The 17,686-nt window shown below is 46.4% G+C and overlaps 1 protein-coding gene across 1 annotated transcript in view; it reads right to left on the reverse strand.

The window, feature by feature from the left end:
• Nucleotides 1-5,174: 5,174 nt before the first annotated feature.
• LOC132392952 (gap junction gamma-1 protein-like) overlaps nt 5,175-17,686 on the reverse strand; it is a 51,990-nt gene continuing 39,478 nt past the window's right edge. Inside the window, exons 2-3 of the mRNA XM_059967564.1 lie at nt 10,077-11,207; nt 5,175-7,714 (exon numbers count right to left, since the gene is read on the reverse strand). Coding sequence (XP_059823547.1) covers nt 7,701-7,714; nt 10,077-11,175 — 1,113 coding nt within the window. The 5' untranslated portion in view covers nt 11,176-11,207 and the 3' untranslated portion in view covers nt 5,175-7,700. The remainder of the gene's footprint in view (nt 7,715-10,076; nt 11,208-17,686) is intronic.

Genomic DNA, 17,686 nt, shown 5'->3' on the forward strand with positions numbered 1-17,686 from the left:
AATGCCAGCATGAAAATGAGTCACATATTATCCTTTCCTGAGCATATGTACTTTGATAATAAAGTTTACTTTGAGAGAGAAAAGACTCTGACTAACATTTGAGAACCATCCAAGCAGATAACAAAGATTCTGTTCCCTCTCCGGTGGGAACTGAGACTAGATGTGGATGACCAGTGAAGGGGAGCGAGTAGCTGACCTTGAGAATTGAGAGACTGGACATAGTTGACCAATCAGGGGGATGGGAGGGGTCATGGGATCAAATTTCTGGCCGGGGTTGGGAATTCTAGGAGTATCTGGGAGCTCCAAGAATGTATCTGGCTTCACTGCTTTGTTTAGAAGTTCTGAACTTTTTGAACCTATCAGATAAATTACTGACAAACCCAGAGAGGAACTGGAGGGGATGTGTGTGCGTGTGTGTGTGTGCATTGTGAGACTGAGAATATTTCAGTATAATACAGGCCCTTGGCCTACGACGTCGTGCAGACCTTCTCACCTACTCTAAGATCAATCTAACCTTCTCTCCTACATAGCCCTCCACTTTACTTTTATGTACCTAAAAGTGTCTTAAATGTCCCTAATGTATCTGCCTCTACTACTAGGACATTCCATGCACCCACCACTCAGTGTAAAAAAACTTGCCTCTGACAGCCCCTTGAAAATTCCTCCAACCTCCTTAAAATTAGGCTGTCTTGCATTAGCCATCTCCACCCTGAGAAGTCATCTCTGGCTGCCCACTCGATCTGTGGTATCATCTTGCACGCCTCTGTCACTTGTAAGGAGTTTGAATTTTCCTTCTAATTGCAGATTCTTCAGTTTTTTCTCTAATACTGAAGTCCAAGTTGAGTTTATAGACAAGTACAGGTGCACACTGGCGTAATGAAACCATGTTTGAAGCAGCATCACAAGTACAGAGCATCAGATACTCAAGATTCACAAAGAAATGTAACTTATTTGTAAATTAGACATGATTTTTGCAAAACACAATTATAACCAAAAAAAATCTGTCCATTTTAGTGCAAGTTAGCTAAAGTGATTGCTAAAATGTGGTGACTTACATTTTGCTGGTTGGTTCAAGAAGACATAGGACCCCAGGAACAGAATTTGGCTGAAGGGTAGTCTGTTCCTCCTGCCCAATGACAGCTGTGAGAAGGTAGCATGGCCCAGATGGGGAGGGTCTTTGATGATGGATGGTGCTTTCTTGCAGGAAGGCGCCTCCTGTAGATACCACCTATGGGGACGGATGAGCCTGCAATGTATTAGGCTAAGTCCAGCACTCTCTGCAGTTTACATTCCTCATTAAACCTTTATTATCTTCCTGTTGGATAATTCCTCCTTTCCCTCTAAACCCTACTACAAGAATCATTAAAGCACAGAGACCATGGCTACAATAAAAACAGGTAACGCTAGAATGCAGATCAAGGAGGAAAGGGGAGAAAGAGGGAGGTAGGGAGGGAGAGCAGAAAGGTAGTGTGTGTGGAAGTGGAGAGGATGTTTTCAATAGTGGGAGAGTCTAGGATCAGAGGGTACAGCCTCAGAATAGAGGGATATCCCTTTAGAACAGAGATGAAAAGGAATATCTTTAGCCAGAGGGTGGTGAATCTGTGGAAATCATTGCCAGTGGCAGTAATATTTAAAACAGAGGTTGATAGGTTCTTGATTAGTATGGACACCAAAGGTTACGCAGACAAGAGTGCAGAACTTGGTTAGGAGGGATAATAAATCAGTTTTGACAAAATAGCAGAGGACTTGATGGGCTGAATGGCCTAATTCTCCTTCTCTATCTTGTGCTCTTATGGTCACTCTAAAAGAAGACCCTTTCTCACCTTCTCACACACATAAGCAGCCTTGGACCTCCGGTCCTTGGCCCCAGGCTCTCAGAGCCTCCAACCTCCAGACAAGGTAACCCAGGGATTTCACAGCTCACACCTTGACCGCTGGTATCAGTGTTCAACCATCAGGCTTTGACCTCCGAGTATTGACACAGGACTTGCTGATTAAGGACCTCCCTGCCTCTGGACTCGCTCACACCTCCGACCATGGGACTCACTGAACAGAGGTGGTCACCAGCCCTCAACCTCGAAGCCCATCACTGAATCCTCTATTTCACCAGTCGTGTAGCATCTGAGTTATTGGACCCAATGTAATCAGGTACAGAGATTGACCAATCCTGACAGTTCATACAAAGGCCTCATTTCTCACGATAGTGTCTTGTGACTAAATCTCAACACGTTGGTGTTTCACTACCTTAGAATCATAGTTACATGGAGCAATACAGGAAGGTACGGGCCCTTCGGCCCAACTAATCCATGCCAACCACAGTACCCACTCAGTCAGTCCCAGTTTCCTGCAGTCGGCCCACATCCCTCCAAGCCCTGCCACTGCATGTGCCATCCAAACACTTCTTACTATACTATTGTACCTGGCTTGACCTCTTCCTCTGGCAGATCACTTCATATCCTCACCACACTCTGTATGAAAAAGTTGGCCCTCAGGTCCCTCTTAAGTCTTCCCCGCTCACCTTAAACCTATTCTCCTTAGTTTTGGACTCCCAGCCCTGGGGAATGGGCTGTTATCTACACCTCTCATAATTTTAAGCATCTCTACAACTTTCTATAAGGTCACCCACTCATCTCCGTGCTCCAAAGAATAAAGATTTCACCTGCCCAAACCTCTCCCCGTAAATAACTCAGGCTCTCTATTTCTGACAACATCCTCATAAATTTTTATGATTGTCTGTCTTAACTTTGACATCTAGCTTTTTCCCGCTACCATTGTCAGAGTCTCTCTGGAGGGGGGAGCACGGTAGTGTGGTGGTTAGCATTGTGTAATACTGTTACAGTGCCGGCATCCCGGGTTATGTCGCTGTCTCTAAGGAGTTTGCAGCTTTTCCCCGTGACTGGTGATCCGGTTTCCTCCTGCTTTCCAGGATGGAGAGGTTAGTCGGTTAATTGTTCACTAGAGAGTAACCGGGCAGCTCATTGGGTGGGAGTGCTCCAAGGAGAAAAGGCCAAGCTCACTCAACCCGTTCTCAAAAGGCTCGCCCTCCAATCCAGGCAACACCCTTGAAAACTTCTTCTGCACTCTTTCTATAATATTACCATACTGGTAACAGGTAGATAAATAAGATGGGAGGAACGGGAAGAAAATAGATCGCAGGAAAGGATTTAGCCAAACTGACCAATTTGCTCATCTGTTAACATTGGAATTGGTTTACGATTGTCACATTACTGGAAAGCCTGTCTTGCACTCTGTCTGTACAGGTCAGATCGTTACACAGTGCACTGAGATAGAATAAAGTAAAACAGTAACAATGCAGAGCCAGTAATCGATAAAGCGCAGAATCATAATGAGATAGACTGGGAGGCTGAGAGTCCAACTTATCATACAAAATGTCCATTCATGTGCCGATAACAGTGGGACAGAAGCTGCCCTTGAGCTTGGTAATACATGTACCACAGAACACAGAAAATCTACAGTACGTTACAGGCCCTTCAGCCCACACTGCTGTGCCATGTAACCTACTCGAGAAGCTGCCTACTATTTCCCTACCTCACAGCCCTCTATTTTTCTAAGCTCCATGTACCGAGACTCTGAAAAGACCTTTTGTATCCACCTCCACCACCCTCGCCTGCAGTGCATTCCACACACCCTCCACTCTCTGTGAAAAACTTACCCCTGACATCCCCCTTCTACCTACTTCCAAGCATCTTAAAACTATACTCCCCCCCCCCCCCCCACTTCCTGAGTTAGACATTTCAGCCCTGGAAAAAGCCTCTGACTATCCACATGATCAATGCCTCTCATCATCTTGTACACCTCTATCAGGTCACCTCTCATCTTGTACATCTCTATCAGGTCACCTCTCATCTTGTACATCTCTATCAGGTCGCCTCTCATCCTCTCAGGTCAGTCCAAGGAGAAAAGGCCGAGTTCACTCAACCTATTCTCATAAGGCATGCTCCCCAATCCAGGCAACATCCTTGCAAATCTCCTCTGCACCCTTTCTATGGCTTCCACATCCTTCCTGTAGTGAGGCAACCAGAACTGAGCACAGTACTCCAAGTGAGGTCCAAGCTAGTGTAAAGCTTGTCTTCCATAATGTTCATATATATCAAATCATTACACAGTACATTGGGGTAGAACAACATAAAAATCAATAATAATGCATTATAAAGTGTAAGAGCTACTGAAAAAGGGCAATGCAGATAAACATAAAGCACAAGATCATAATAAGGTAGATTGTGAATCTGAGAGTCCATCTTATCACATAAGAGATCTGTCCCATTTGTGTGTGTTTGGCCCATACCTTTCCTCTCCGCCACGGACCTGTTCTGGAGCCTTTTAAATGTTGAGTAACACACACAAAGTGCTGGAGAAACTCAGCAGGCCAAGCGGCGTTTATGGAGGGAAATGAACAGTCGACACTTTGGGCTGGACTGCCAATCAGAAATGGGGAAAAGACATCAGCAGAGTTGGAGAAAGAAGAGGGAAGTGTCAGAGATGGACCAAATAAGTTTGAGGGTGGGGTGGGAGTTGGTCACAAAGTGTTTAAATGTTGTTTAGTTTATCAGGATGCTGCCAGGATTAGAGGGCATGTCCTATAACGAGAGGCTGGACAAACTTGGGTTGTTTTCTCTGGAGTGGCGGAGGCTGAGGGGAGACCTGATAGAGGTTTGAGAGGCAGAGATAAGAGCACACAGAAGGTATCTTTTCCCAGGGATGAAATTTCTGATACTAAATGTCATACATTTAAGGCGGTACTGGGTAATTTCAAAGGAGATGCAGGGGATACACTGCCAGTGGTGGTGGTAGAGACAGATGCAGAGACTTTTAAGAGCCATTTAGATAGGCGCAATGTAAGGACTGTGAGGAAAGTGGAATGATATGGGCATCGTGTAGGCAGAAAGGATAAGTTAATTGTTTGATTACTAATTGAATTGGTTCAGCACAACATTGTGGGCCGAAGGGCCTGTTCCTGTGCTGTACTATTCAGTGCTCAATGTCAGGGGTCACCAACCTTTTCTGCACCGTGGACTGGCCGATGGGAGGGGTGACAATCACAACCGGAATATAGGTGATAAATCAACTATGTCACTTATAAGTGGCTAATACACTCAATTTTGTTTCTAAAAGGGTTTATCTCACAAATTTAATATTAAACACACAGCACATATTTTCCTCGCATGAATATAGTGATAAGTCAATAGCACCATAACATTTTAAGTAACATTTGGATATTAAGCACACAGCACTTATTTTCCCCCTATGAACATATAAAATCATTGCAACACACCAATATTGCTAAATCAGTGGGGGCCCTGGGCTTGTTTCCCTGCAACAAGACGGTCCCATCGAGGGGTGATGGGAGACAGCGATACTCGAAGGGGGTTCCTTATGTCCAGTCTATTCCGCAATTTAGTTTTCGTGGCTCTCAGCACTTGCTTCTGTCCCGCTTGCTCACGTTTTTTCCGCTCAAAAAACTCAAGGTATTTGTCTTTAAGTGCAGGGTGCTTGGACTTAAGTTGCCGGAGCACTTTTGAAGGCTTCATTGCCTCACTAGACAGCCTCTGGGCCCGGACTCCTCCAGCCTCCCACCCGCCCACCGCCAAACGCCTTGGCCAGGTGCGGCTGGTCATGGGTGGGGTGAGAGGACAAGGTGAGGGCCGGAGGTCCCCGTGTCGGGGCCGCGGGGGTTGCCATCCGGAGAGACCGAGGAGTGCGACAGGGCGTGTGCCCGCCCCCCCCCGTAGGTAGGTATGATCTATCAGCCGACAAGAGTTTGGCTCGAGGGATGACTTTCAGTAGATCGCAGCGAGGTAGCTGCTCTGCTACTTACAAAACCCTGAGCCCGAATTAGGTCGTCTGCCAATATTTTAGCACCGGGTTCCCCACGAACATTCAGTGTGCTAAACATGTTTAGAGACGGCACCCATCTGTCCGCGCTCCAGGCCAGTAGCAACGGCACTTCTCACTGGCTGCACGAGGTGGCCAGTTACCCGAGGCCAACCAGTGATCCCTGGCGCGAGGGTATCACTGCGTTTAGGCGACGGATGACCTCGCATAGGTCATAACTTCGTGTGCATTCAAGTTCAACGGTGGGCGTGACAGGGAACGAGAAAAAGTGCAGCTGACTCATATCGTTTCATATCGCCAAATCATATCATTTCCTCATGGCCCGGTAGCACATGCTTGGCGGCCCAGTGGTTGGGCACCACTGCTCTATGTTCTGCCCGCTCCATCCAACACAAGGTAATGTTGGAAAATCAGTGTAGCTGGCCATACAGAATTCGACAGCATAAGTTAGTCAGCATCTCTTTTTATTTCTCTCTATATAAAAAGCACAACAGATCACACATGAGATCGAGCGTAGTGGCCGAGGAAGGAGTCTACAGGTTCAGCAGGAACCTGAACAAGTGTCCTTGAAATGAAAGGAAGCACAAAGTGAGCCTCATGGTGAGATGTACCGGACTTAAACACTCAAAACATGTAAACTACATAGAACCCAGTCAGAAAGACACTAAAATCCCAAAGGAAAACCCTTCCCGAATCTAAGACTACTAGAACATAGTGGATTAAGAACCTACGCATTTTTACCTAAAATATATATAAAAAAGTAAACTGCAAACTGATCTTTGGTTCATACACCTTACAAAGGTGGACAGGTGGGTGGGAAAAACAATCTACAGGTTAGACCTTATTCGTAAAGGCTCGAGTTACTGGCCGATGCAAACCTTCCCAGTCAGCTGCTCTGCATGTAGTCCTCTGGGCAACAAGCTGAGTGAAAATTCAAGGAATGCAAGGGAATACCCATCTGCCTACCAACCGAAGAACCCTGGAGTCGCCAGAGAGGCACTCCCTGCTGTGCCACCATGCATGAGATGAATGAATGATTCTGCAGAGATTTTTATTTTGGGTCGAGGGGCAAAGTGAAGAGCCGAGGAGGAAGGGAGTGGAATTCCAGGAGTTGTTAATTCTGGAACCGTGGCCTGAACTATATGTCATGGAATTGTGCAGAATGAAACAGGAAATCTCACCCAGCGACCTACAACAAAATCAGTACCAAGTTCATTAAAATACAAACCAAAAAAAAAGGAGATTCATTTGATCACTGCTCTTCCTCCAACACCCAAAATTCTGGAATGTTCTACAGCTGTAAACAACTGGAATTTAAAAAAAAATAAATCAATTGGCAATCAAAAGCCCAAAACTATACTGGGGTTTCTTATTAAGATCTGCAAGAAAAAAAAATAGAATTAAGAAGTATTTTGTTCTATTGGCAATTGCCCACAAAGGGTCAAGGTAAGGATGGCTGTGGCCTGGAGGTGTCACTGCCTCTCAACACTTTAAGGAAGACAGGTATTCCACCTCGGACAGTGGAATGCTGGCTCAGTGCTCCCAGAGGTGTCACTGTACCCAACTGTGCTGTGCATGGAATGTTACAGAAAGGCACCCTAATAGTACAAGCAAACTGGCACCACCGGTTTTCACTGTGTAGTCACGCCCTTCCAAATGCCCACAGCACTCCCACCCACCCACTATTCCAGCTGTATCCAGAGGTTTCAGTTAAAAATTAGTGTCCTTAGTGCCAAGGAGGTCAAGATGAAACACTAGTTTTTTTTTCCAGTTGATGTCCCTTTCGCATTTACTTCGAGCGTTCGGACTCCCTCCGATGCTTAGTCGAAGAGCCGGTTCCCTCAGAATCAGCCTCTCAAACCTGCAGGGGACAGGAAAAAAGATAGGAAGGGTTAGAAAAAAATTATAGAAAAATAGAGGGCTATGTAGGAAGGAGGTTTAGACCGATCTCAGAGCAGGTTAAAAGGTTAAGAGCAGGTCAAGCTTTGTGGGCGATAGGACCGGTACTATGCTGTAATGTTCTATATTGGTCCTACAGTTAACTAACTAGTTATACCACATGGGTACAAGCCCTTTGGCCCAGTTCATCCACGCCAACCAGGACTCCCATTCAAGCTAGTTCCATTTGCCTGTGTTTGGCCCCTATCCCCCAAAACCACGTGAGGAGCTTTGATACGTCACCAAAGACTCGAGCAAGCTTCTACAGGGAATTCTGACTGGTTCCAACACCACCTGCTATAGAGGCCCCAAGGCATAGGACTGGAAAAGGCTGCAGAGGGTAGTAAATCATAGACATAGGAGGTACTGCAGATGCTGGAAGCCTACAGCAATACACACAATGTGCTGGAGGAGCTCAGCAGGACAGGCAGCATCTACTCCTCAGCTGAAGGGACTCGGCCCAAAACATTGATTATAATCTTTTCCATAGAAGCTGCCTAGCCTGCTGAGTTGTGTCTGTTGCTTGGATTTCCAGCACCTGCAGATTTTCCCTCGTTTGTAAGTGGATGGGCTACAGCATTTGAGGATGAAGAACAGAGATTCAGTGGCCACTGAGTGCTTGTCAGAGATAATAAAGTCCTGGCAATATCGCCTCAAATCTTTTCTCATGAAAATTTTTATACTCTCATTTACTTCCGTTACATAATAATTTATGCAGTGGACTTGGTTTTGTGCCCAAGTTTGCAGACAATACGAAGATAGGAAGAGTGTTGTTGAGGAAGTAGGGAGTCTACAGAAGGACAGATTAGGAGAATTGTGCAAAGAAGTGGCAGACGGAATATAGTGCAGGGAAGTGTTTGCTTTGGTAAAGATGTAGACTATTTTCTGAACGGGGAGCAAATTCAGAGGTGCAAAGAGAGTCCACATGCAAGAATTCCTAGAAGTTAACTTGCAGGTTGTGTAGATGGTAAGGGAGGCAAGTGCAGTGTTAGCATTCACTTCGAGAGTCACAAATATAAAAGCATGCTGAGCCTCCACAACCATTGGCCACACCACACTTGGAGTACTGTGAGCTCTTTTGGGACCCTAACTAAGGAAGGATGTGCTGGCATTTGAGATTATCCAGAGGAAGTGCAGGAGAATGATCCCAGGAACAACAAGTTTAACTTATGAAAAGTGTTTGATGCTATGGTTTAAAAGAATGGTGGGGGGGGGCTCATTGAAATCTGTAGAATATTGAAAGGTCTAGATCAAGTGGATGTGAAGAGGGTGCTTCCTACATTGGGGGAGTCTCAAGACCAGAGTACACAGACACAAAATAGAAGGAGGTCACTTTAGGACAGGACAGAGATGAGGAGGAGTTTCTTTAGCCAGAGGGGTGGTAAATCTGTGCAGTTCATTGAAACAGCGGCTGTGGAGGTCAAATATTTGGAAATATTTAAAGTGGAGGTTGGTAGGTTCTTAATTATGAAGTGTGTTCAAAGATTACAGGAAGCAGGCAGGAGAATGTGATTGAGAGGGTTAAAAAACATCAGTGATGATGGAAAGGTGGAGCAGACTCAATGGCCTAAATCTGCTGCTATGTCTCATGGTCACCAGATATCACCTTGAGATTCATTTTCTTGCAGGCATTTTCAGGAAAATAAAGAAATACAACAGAATAAATAAAAAACTACACATAAACAACCAATGTGCAAAAGAAGGCAAATTCTGCAAATAATAATAAGAAATTAATGAATTAATAAATAATACTGAGAACATGAGATGTAGAATCACTGAATGTGAGTCTGGAGGTTGTGGAATCAGTTCAAAGTTGAGGTGAGAGAAGTTACCCATGCCGGTTCAGGAGCCTGATCGTTTTAGGGCAACATCTGTTCCTGGTGTGGGACTTAAAGGCTCCTGTACCTCGTGCCCGATGGTAGTAGCAAGAAAAGGGCATGGCCTGGATGGTGGGGGTCCTTGATGATAGATGCTGCTTTCTTGTAGCAGCAGGACTTGTCTGTGTCCAGGACAAAGAAGTCTGCTGGAAAAACAATTGCGGACACTACCACACCGCAAACTACCTTTTCCAAATGCTCCCTTCTGTAGGGGCATACCGAACCGTGAGGCAACCAGTCAGGGTACTCTCCACTGCCCAGCTATAGAAGTTTTTCCCAGTTTTAGATGACATGCCAAATCTACGCAAACTTCTAAGAAAGTAGAGGCTAGAACTTATTCAATCTTTCCTAGTAACTCAGGTCCCCACCGCAACATGGGTCCGCCTCAGCCTCTGCCACTGGATTTACCTGTCTTCTCGGAGCACGTGCCTTCTTTCTCCTGAGCGAAGTTGAGGCGGTTCTGTTCAACGGCAGTTCCGTTGGACTCAGGGCTGCCACTTCTGTGGTGATCTGGGACATCCCCATAAGCTCGGTATGCCATGTTCAGCTGATCCTGGGCCATCCTGAGGTGTCGGTGAACCATGTCAGTCATCTCCAAGCTTGCCGGCTCTAGGTTGCCCACCGCGCCCCTGTAGGACATGCCGCCATTGCTCATCTTGGTCTGGTCCTTGCGCAACACGGCGTGGTAGCCCGGCGGGGCAAAGCCGCGGCACTTGGCCAGCCGGCGGCCCCTCAGCCCGTCCCGGATCCCACCGCAGCCCAGGTGGGCCAGCTCGAGAATATTGAGGAAAAGGCAGAGCCCGCTCACCACGTACATGACCAGCAGGAAGATGGTCTTCTCAGTGGGGCGGGAGACAAAGCAGTCGACGGTGTATGGGCAGGGCGATTTGCTGCAGACAAAACCGGGCAGGACCCGTAGCCCATAGAGGAAGTACTGACCCACCAGGAACCCCACCTCGAACAGCGTCCTCATCAGAAGGTGGAACACGTAGACTTTCATCAGGCCGTCCTCCTTAATGCGCCTCCTCCCGTCGTGCGGCCTCTTATCGGGGTTCTTCTCATCCGGCTTGGGTAGTGACTCGGGCTCGATCTCCTCGGAGACCATGGGGTCTTCCTCATTGTCGCCATCATCCTCCTCGTAGCCCCGGGCGACGCCCCGGTGCACCATGGGCATCTTCTTCCTGGGCTGCCTCCTGCCCTCTATCCGGGCGATGCGGTGCATAGCGAAGCCCAGGTAGATAACAGAAGGCACAGAGATCAGGATGATCTGGAAGACCCAGAACCGGACGTGAGACAGCGGGGCGAACGAGTCATAGCAGACATTCTCGCAGCCTGGCTGCAGGGTGTTGCACGTGAACTTGCTCTGTTCATCATGGTAGATGGCCTCTCCGCCCACAGCCGTCAGGACGATGCGAAAGACCACCAGAACTGTCAGCCAGACCTTGCCCACGAAGGTGGAATGATTGTTGATTTCCTCGAGGAACCGGGTCAGGAAAGCCCAGCTCATCCTGGTATCTCAGATCTTCGAGAGGGGAAACACTGCAGGCAACAACAAAAAACAAGTGTGAACAACTGTGTCTCCATCAAACCTCAACAACTTTTAATCTTTTGAAGCTCTGTCAGGCATTGGTCAGACCACACTTGGAATACCGTGAACAGTTTTAGCTTTCTTAGCGAAGAAAAGGTGCTTGGGCATTGAAGAGTGTGTCCAGTGGAGGTTCACAAGAATGATTCTGTTAATGAAAGGGTTAATGAAGGAGAAGTGTTTGATGGCTCTGGGCCTGTACTTGCTGGGGTTTAAAAGAATGAGGGGGGAGGGAAGCTCAATACAACCTATTGAATATTGAAAGGCCTAGAAGGAATGAACATGCAGAGACTGTTCTCCAGGTCCAGGGAACACGGCCTCAGAATACAGGGACCTTCCTTTAGAACAGAAATGAGAAGGAATTTCTTAGCCAGAGGATGGTGAATCTGTGGAATTCACTGCCACAGATGGTTGTGGAGGCCATTGGGTATATTTAAAGTGATGCTTCATAGGTTCTTGATTAGAAAGGACATCAAATGTTACGGACAGAAAGCAGGAGAGTGGAGTTGAGAGGGATAATAAAGCAGCTATGATAGAATGGCAGAGTAGACTTGATGGCCCAATTCTGATCCGCCAAATGATCCTACTTTTACCCTCACAGGTGTGTGGCACAGACAGCAATCCAAAGACGACTATTCGTGAGGTCCTTCTTTTCAGCTTTCTGACTAACTCCCTATGTTCTCTCTTCAGGATATTATCCTTTCTCATACTTATATCATCAGTACCAACGTGTATCATGACTTCTGGCTGTTCACCCTCCGCCTTAAAGATGTCATGGACCTGATCCAAGACATCGTGACACTGGCACCTGGCAGGCAACATACCATCTACGTGCCTCTTTCACATCCACAGAGTCTCCTGTCTGTTCGGAACTATGGAGTCCTCCTCTGCTCCCCCTTTCCTTCTGAGCCTCAGAGCTAGAGACCCAGTCGCTGTGGCTTTCTGCTGGTAGGTCATCATCCCCAACAGTATCCAAAGCTGTGGATGCACAGAGGGTCCAAGCCCATAGCTCCCTGGAACTGGCCATACAATTAGAGTGGTAAAGAAAGCATATGTCAAGTTTGTCTCCACCTTTTGGGGCATTGGGTATGACTCATATTGTGTGAAGTTCTGATCGTGCCATTTCAGGAAGGATGTGGAGGCTTTGGAGAGGGCCACCCGGCTCAGAGAGAGCATGCCTTCAGGGGTCGTTGGACAAACTGGAGACCTGATAAGAGTTTTATAAAATTAGGAGAGGCATAGACAGGGGAAGCAGACAAAATATTTCTCTTAGGGTACGTCAAGTACTGGAGGACATACGTTTAAGGTAAGGTGTAGAGGAGGCTGTGCTGGGAGCACTGGATGTAGTAGATGACCCCAACAGACTTGCAGGTGAAGTGACACCTCAACCTGAAGGACTGTTTGGGACAGTGAGGGAGAAGGTGAATGGACAGATGTGGCTCTTGTCCCACTTACGGGGGTAAATGCTGAGAGGGAGATCAGTGGGGAAGGATAAGTGGACACAGGAAGTCTCTAGGGGAAATCAATAGCCTATCACTCAGCAAATTATTGGCAGAGACTACTGGCAGCCAATTAACCAACCAACCAGACTCCACACAGTCAGCAATCGAGGTCAGGACTGTACCTGTGTCTCTCGAACTATGTGACTCCTCAAATCCTGGTATTGGTGATTCAGGATGCCCTATTATGGTGTCATGGAGTCACAGAAAAGTACTGTACAGAAAGAGACCCTTTGGCCCATCTAGTCCATGCCGAACTATTAATCTGCCTACCCCCATCGACCTGCACCTGGACCATAGCTTTCCATACCCCGACCATCGATGTACCTATCCACACTTCCCTCAGTTGTTGCAATCGAATACTGCTGACACTCGCTCCACACTCTCACCACTCTCTTAGTAAAGAAGCTTCCCCCCCCCCCCATACTCCCCTTAAATATTTAATCTTTCACCCTAACCAATGACCCCTGGTTCTGGTCTCACCCAATCTCAGTGGAAAAAAAACCTGTTTGTATTTACCCTATCTATATCCCTCATAATTTTGTATACATCTATCAAATCTCCCTTCATTTTCCTACACAGCAGGGAATAAACTCCTAATATCAACTTTTTCCTATAACTCAGGTCCTCATGCCCCAACAACACCCTTGTAAATTTTCCACATACCCTATCAACCTGATTGATATCTTTCCTGTAGGTAGGTGAACAGAACTGCACATGATATCCAAATTAGGCCTCACCAATGTCTTCTAGAACTTCAACGTCCTCCACCAACTGAAACAGTTTCTCTCAGTCTTCAGCCTTTTAACGGAAGGCCGTGCACCAGCCGGTATGCAGCCTCCAATGCGCAGGGTCGCAAGAGGCCGAAGAGGGTTGTGGACTCAGGCAGCTCTTCCACCAGCACAACTGTCTTCACCACCAAAGACATTCTCAATAAGATGGTGCCTCAGAAACACTCTCACCACCCAGGACATGCCCTCTTCTCATACTACCATCAGGGAGGAGGTACAGGAGCCTGAAGACCCACATTCAACGACTTCTTCCTCCCTGCGATCAGATTTTTGAACTTTCCATGAGCCCATGAACACTCCCTCACTAAGCTTCTTCTACAATATCTATTTGCCTGTAATTCATGGTATTTTGATGTCTTACACTGTATTCCTGTTAGAAAACAATAATTTTCACGATGTACTTCAGGAATAATAAACCTGATTCTGATCATAAGCCTCAATACAAGTGTGAGGTGATGCATTTTGGAAAGTTAGACCTGCATAGGACTTATACTATTGTAACCCTTACCCACAGGCTGGTATATGTCTAGGGGAAAACGGAGATCCAGCCACTCTCCAACCACCTCCCGTACACGCAGGTGCTGTGAGAATCGAGTTAATGCCTCGCGCCCGCCAACAGTATCAAACCCACAACAAGTACCGTTATGAAATACACTTTAAAGAGTTTACTAAAATTAAAAAAATAGTAAGCAATACAATATATATATATATATATATATATATATACAAGGAAAAAAAACAAAAGGCGCCAACTTATCAAAGTTCAGTCTGTTTAGTGCACTCGTTGGAGCTCAATCAACGAACCAATCGACCCATTCGGCCGTCGCACCTGGGACCACCCCGGTGGTCTTACGAGCAGTCCAGCACACGTCCACCTTCCTCAGCGTCTTCTTCGGCCTCTCCCTTCCACCAAAAAAACCCGCGAAAAAAACCCCTCCCCCAAATTCCCAGCATCACAAGACACAGTAACATTCCCCATTGATTAACAAATGAATACAATTACCATATCAGCCATTCTAAAGTGAAACAACGGTGAGAGAAACACTTATCCGACAAAGAAGCATTCCTACTTGTAACAAACCAAAGAGGCCATTCTGAGTAACATACACAGGACATTGTACACTATGAATGGTAGGGCACTGGGGAGCACAGTGAAACAGGAGTGTGAGTGCATAATGGGTTGGAAGCATGTTATCACAGGTGTACAGGGTGTGAGAAGGCCAAGAATAGCACACTGGCCATCTTCAGTCACAGCACTGAGTTGGGACATTATGTTGAAGTGGCGAGGATGCACTTAGAACACTGCAGCATAAGACGTTGTCTAATCCAGGCAGCATCCTGGTGAATCTCCTCTGCACGCTCTCTAATCCAGGCAGCATCCTGGTGAATCTCCTCTGCACGCTCTCTAAAGCTTCCACATCCTTCCTTTGATGGGGTGACCTGAATGGGACACAATATTACAACTGTGGTCTAACCAGGGTTTTACAGAGCTGCAATATTAGCTTGCGGCTCTCTTCAACTCGAACCCTTGACTAATGAAGGCCAACACACCATACGCCTGTCAAACACCCTATCAACTTGCACTGTAACTTCGAGGAATCTATGAATGTGGATCCCAAGATCCTTCTGTTCCTCCACTCTGCTAAGGACCCTGCCATTAACCCTGTACTTTATCTTTAAATTTGGCCTTCCAAATTGAATCACTTCTCACTTTTGCAGATTGAACTCCATCCGCCATTTTCTCTGCTCAGCTTGGCATCCTGTCAATGTCCCATTGTAACCTGGCCAATCCTCCATACTATCCATAACTCCAGCCGCCTTCATGTCATCTGCAAACTTACTAACCCGCCCTTCCACTTCCTCATCCGTAATTTATTATCACCACAAACTGCAATAGTCCCAGAACAGATCCCCGTGTAGCACCACCGGTCACCAACCTCCAGGCAGAAAACACTCAAGCTACAACCAGTCTCTGCCTCCAGTGTGCAAGCCAATTCTGAATCCACACAGCCAGGTTTCTCTGGCTCCCATGTCTCCTGACTTCCTGAATGAGTCTACCATGGGGAACCTTATCATATACCCCACACCTACTGCTCAACTTCCATCAATGTGCTTTGTCATATCCTCAAAGTATTCAATCAGATGTGGGAAGCATGACCTACCTCTCACAAAGCTGTGTTGACTATCACTAATCAAACTATGTTTCAAACACATGTAAATCCTGTCTATAAGAATCTTCGCCAATAATTTTCCCACCATTGAAGTCTCAACTGGTTTATAATTCCCAAGATTATTCCTACTTCCTTTCTTGAACAAAGGAATAACGTTTGCCACCATGCATCCTCTGGTAGTACACCTGTGGCCAAAACACAAGGGTAATCAACAAAGGCCCAGTAAATCTCTGCCCTTGCTTCCAGAGTAATCTGGGGTTTACCCCATTTGGCCCCAGGGACCTATCTATCTCAAAGGTTCCAGCACAGTCCCTTTGTCAACGTGTTCTAGCATTTCACCCTGTGCCTCACGGACCTCACAACAGACAAGATCCCTCTCACTGGTCAATACTAAAGCCTCCTCCAACTCCAGGCACGTTTTCTTTCCCATCCCTGATCGGTCCTACCCTCACTCTAGTCATCCTCCTGTTCTTCATGTACATATAGATTGCCCTGTAGTTTTCCTTAATCCTTCTCATGGCCCCTTCTAGCTCTCCTAAGTCCATTCTTAGGCTTCTTCCTGGCTGCCTTGTAACTCTCTAGAGCCCTGTCAAATGCTCGCTTCCTGAACCTTAAGTAAGCTTCTTTCTTCCTCTTGACTAGATGTTCCACATCTCTCATCAACCATGGTTCCTTCACCCTACCATCCTTTCCCTGCCTCAACGAGACAAACCTGTCCAGAATGCCATGCAAATGCTCCCTAAGCAAGCTCCACACTTCTGCTGCGCATTTCCCTGAGCGCATCCATTCCTAGTTTATGTTCCAATTAAATACATTCTCATACTGTCTGTCCAAGGATATAAAGTAAAGTTCAGGGACTTGTGATCACTGTCTCCAAAATGCTCACCCATGAAGAGATCTAAACACCTGAGCTGGTTCATTGCCTAGTACCTGATGCAGCATGGCCTCTCCTCTAGTCGACTGTCTACATATGGTGTTAGGAATCCTTCCTGGATAAACCAAACAAATTCCACCTCTTCCAAACCTTTTGGACTAGGAATTACCAATCAATATTTGGGAGGTTGAAGTGCTCCATGACAACAACCCTGTTATTTTTGCACCTTTCCAAAATCCACTGACTTGTTGAGGTTCCCTCAGCATTTTGTATGTTGTTTAAGCCACTGAGTTCTATGTTTCTCAGGGGTGGAGTATGTTAAATACCTTACGGGTAATATAAGGTATGACATGTGTGACATGGAGTTATGTGAAAACATGTCCAACTTCACTCGGAGACACGAGCAGTTCAGCGAGCTTAAACGTGTTCAAAAGCTGCAAGGAGAGGAGGGGGGGCAATGTACCAGGACAATACTTATTACTATAACCAGCTCTGAGGGGCAGAAGTACCCAGGAGCCTGATCTCTCCAGAGCCACTCCTCTGGTACAAATTCTCCCCACAAAGCCCATACCCACAGTATACCACCTCTTCACTCTGTCCTGACCAACGTACTTTCAATAATCCCACCTTCGGAGATTTCAGCGAACATTCAAGTGAAGATATTATCTCACAACCGTTGCAACATTACCTTTTGGATATCAACAATAGGTTCTATGGGTTGCAAAGGATAGAGGGAAGGTGGAGAGTGGGAGAAAGGATAAAGAGGGTAGAGGAGAGAAAGGAAGAAAGAGATTAAGAGATAAGAGGGAGAGAGATTAAGAGATAAGAGGGAGAGAGAGAGGGAGGGAGAAAGGGAGAGGGAGATGGGGAGAAATAGAGAGGGGAAGACAGAGGGAGCGCAAGTATAAAACTTTTCTAAATGTAACGCAATCAATGCCACAAAGAGTTAAAAGTTGGACATTTCACTGATATTAAAATCGGGTATTTCAGCCTCTCAAAAGTTGAAGTGCAGAAATAGGATCTGAATCAGAATCCGGTTTGTCACTGACATACGATGTGAAATTTGTTGCTTTCCAGCAGCAGTACACTGCAAGGCTT

The sequence above is a fragment of the Hypanus sabinus genome, chromosome 4 (assembly GCF_030144855.1).
Source record: "Hypanus sabinus isolate sHypSab1 chromosome 4, sHypSab1.hap1, whole genome shotgun sequence".
Classification (NCBI taxonomy): domain Eukaryota; kingdom Metazoa; phylum Chordata; class Chondrichthyes; order Myliobatiformes; family Dasyatidae; genus Hypanus; species Hypanus sabinus.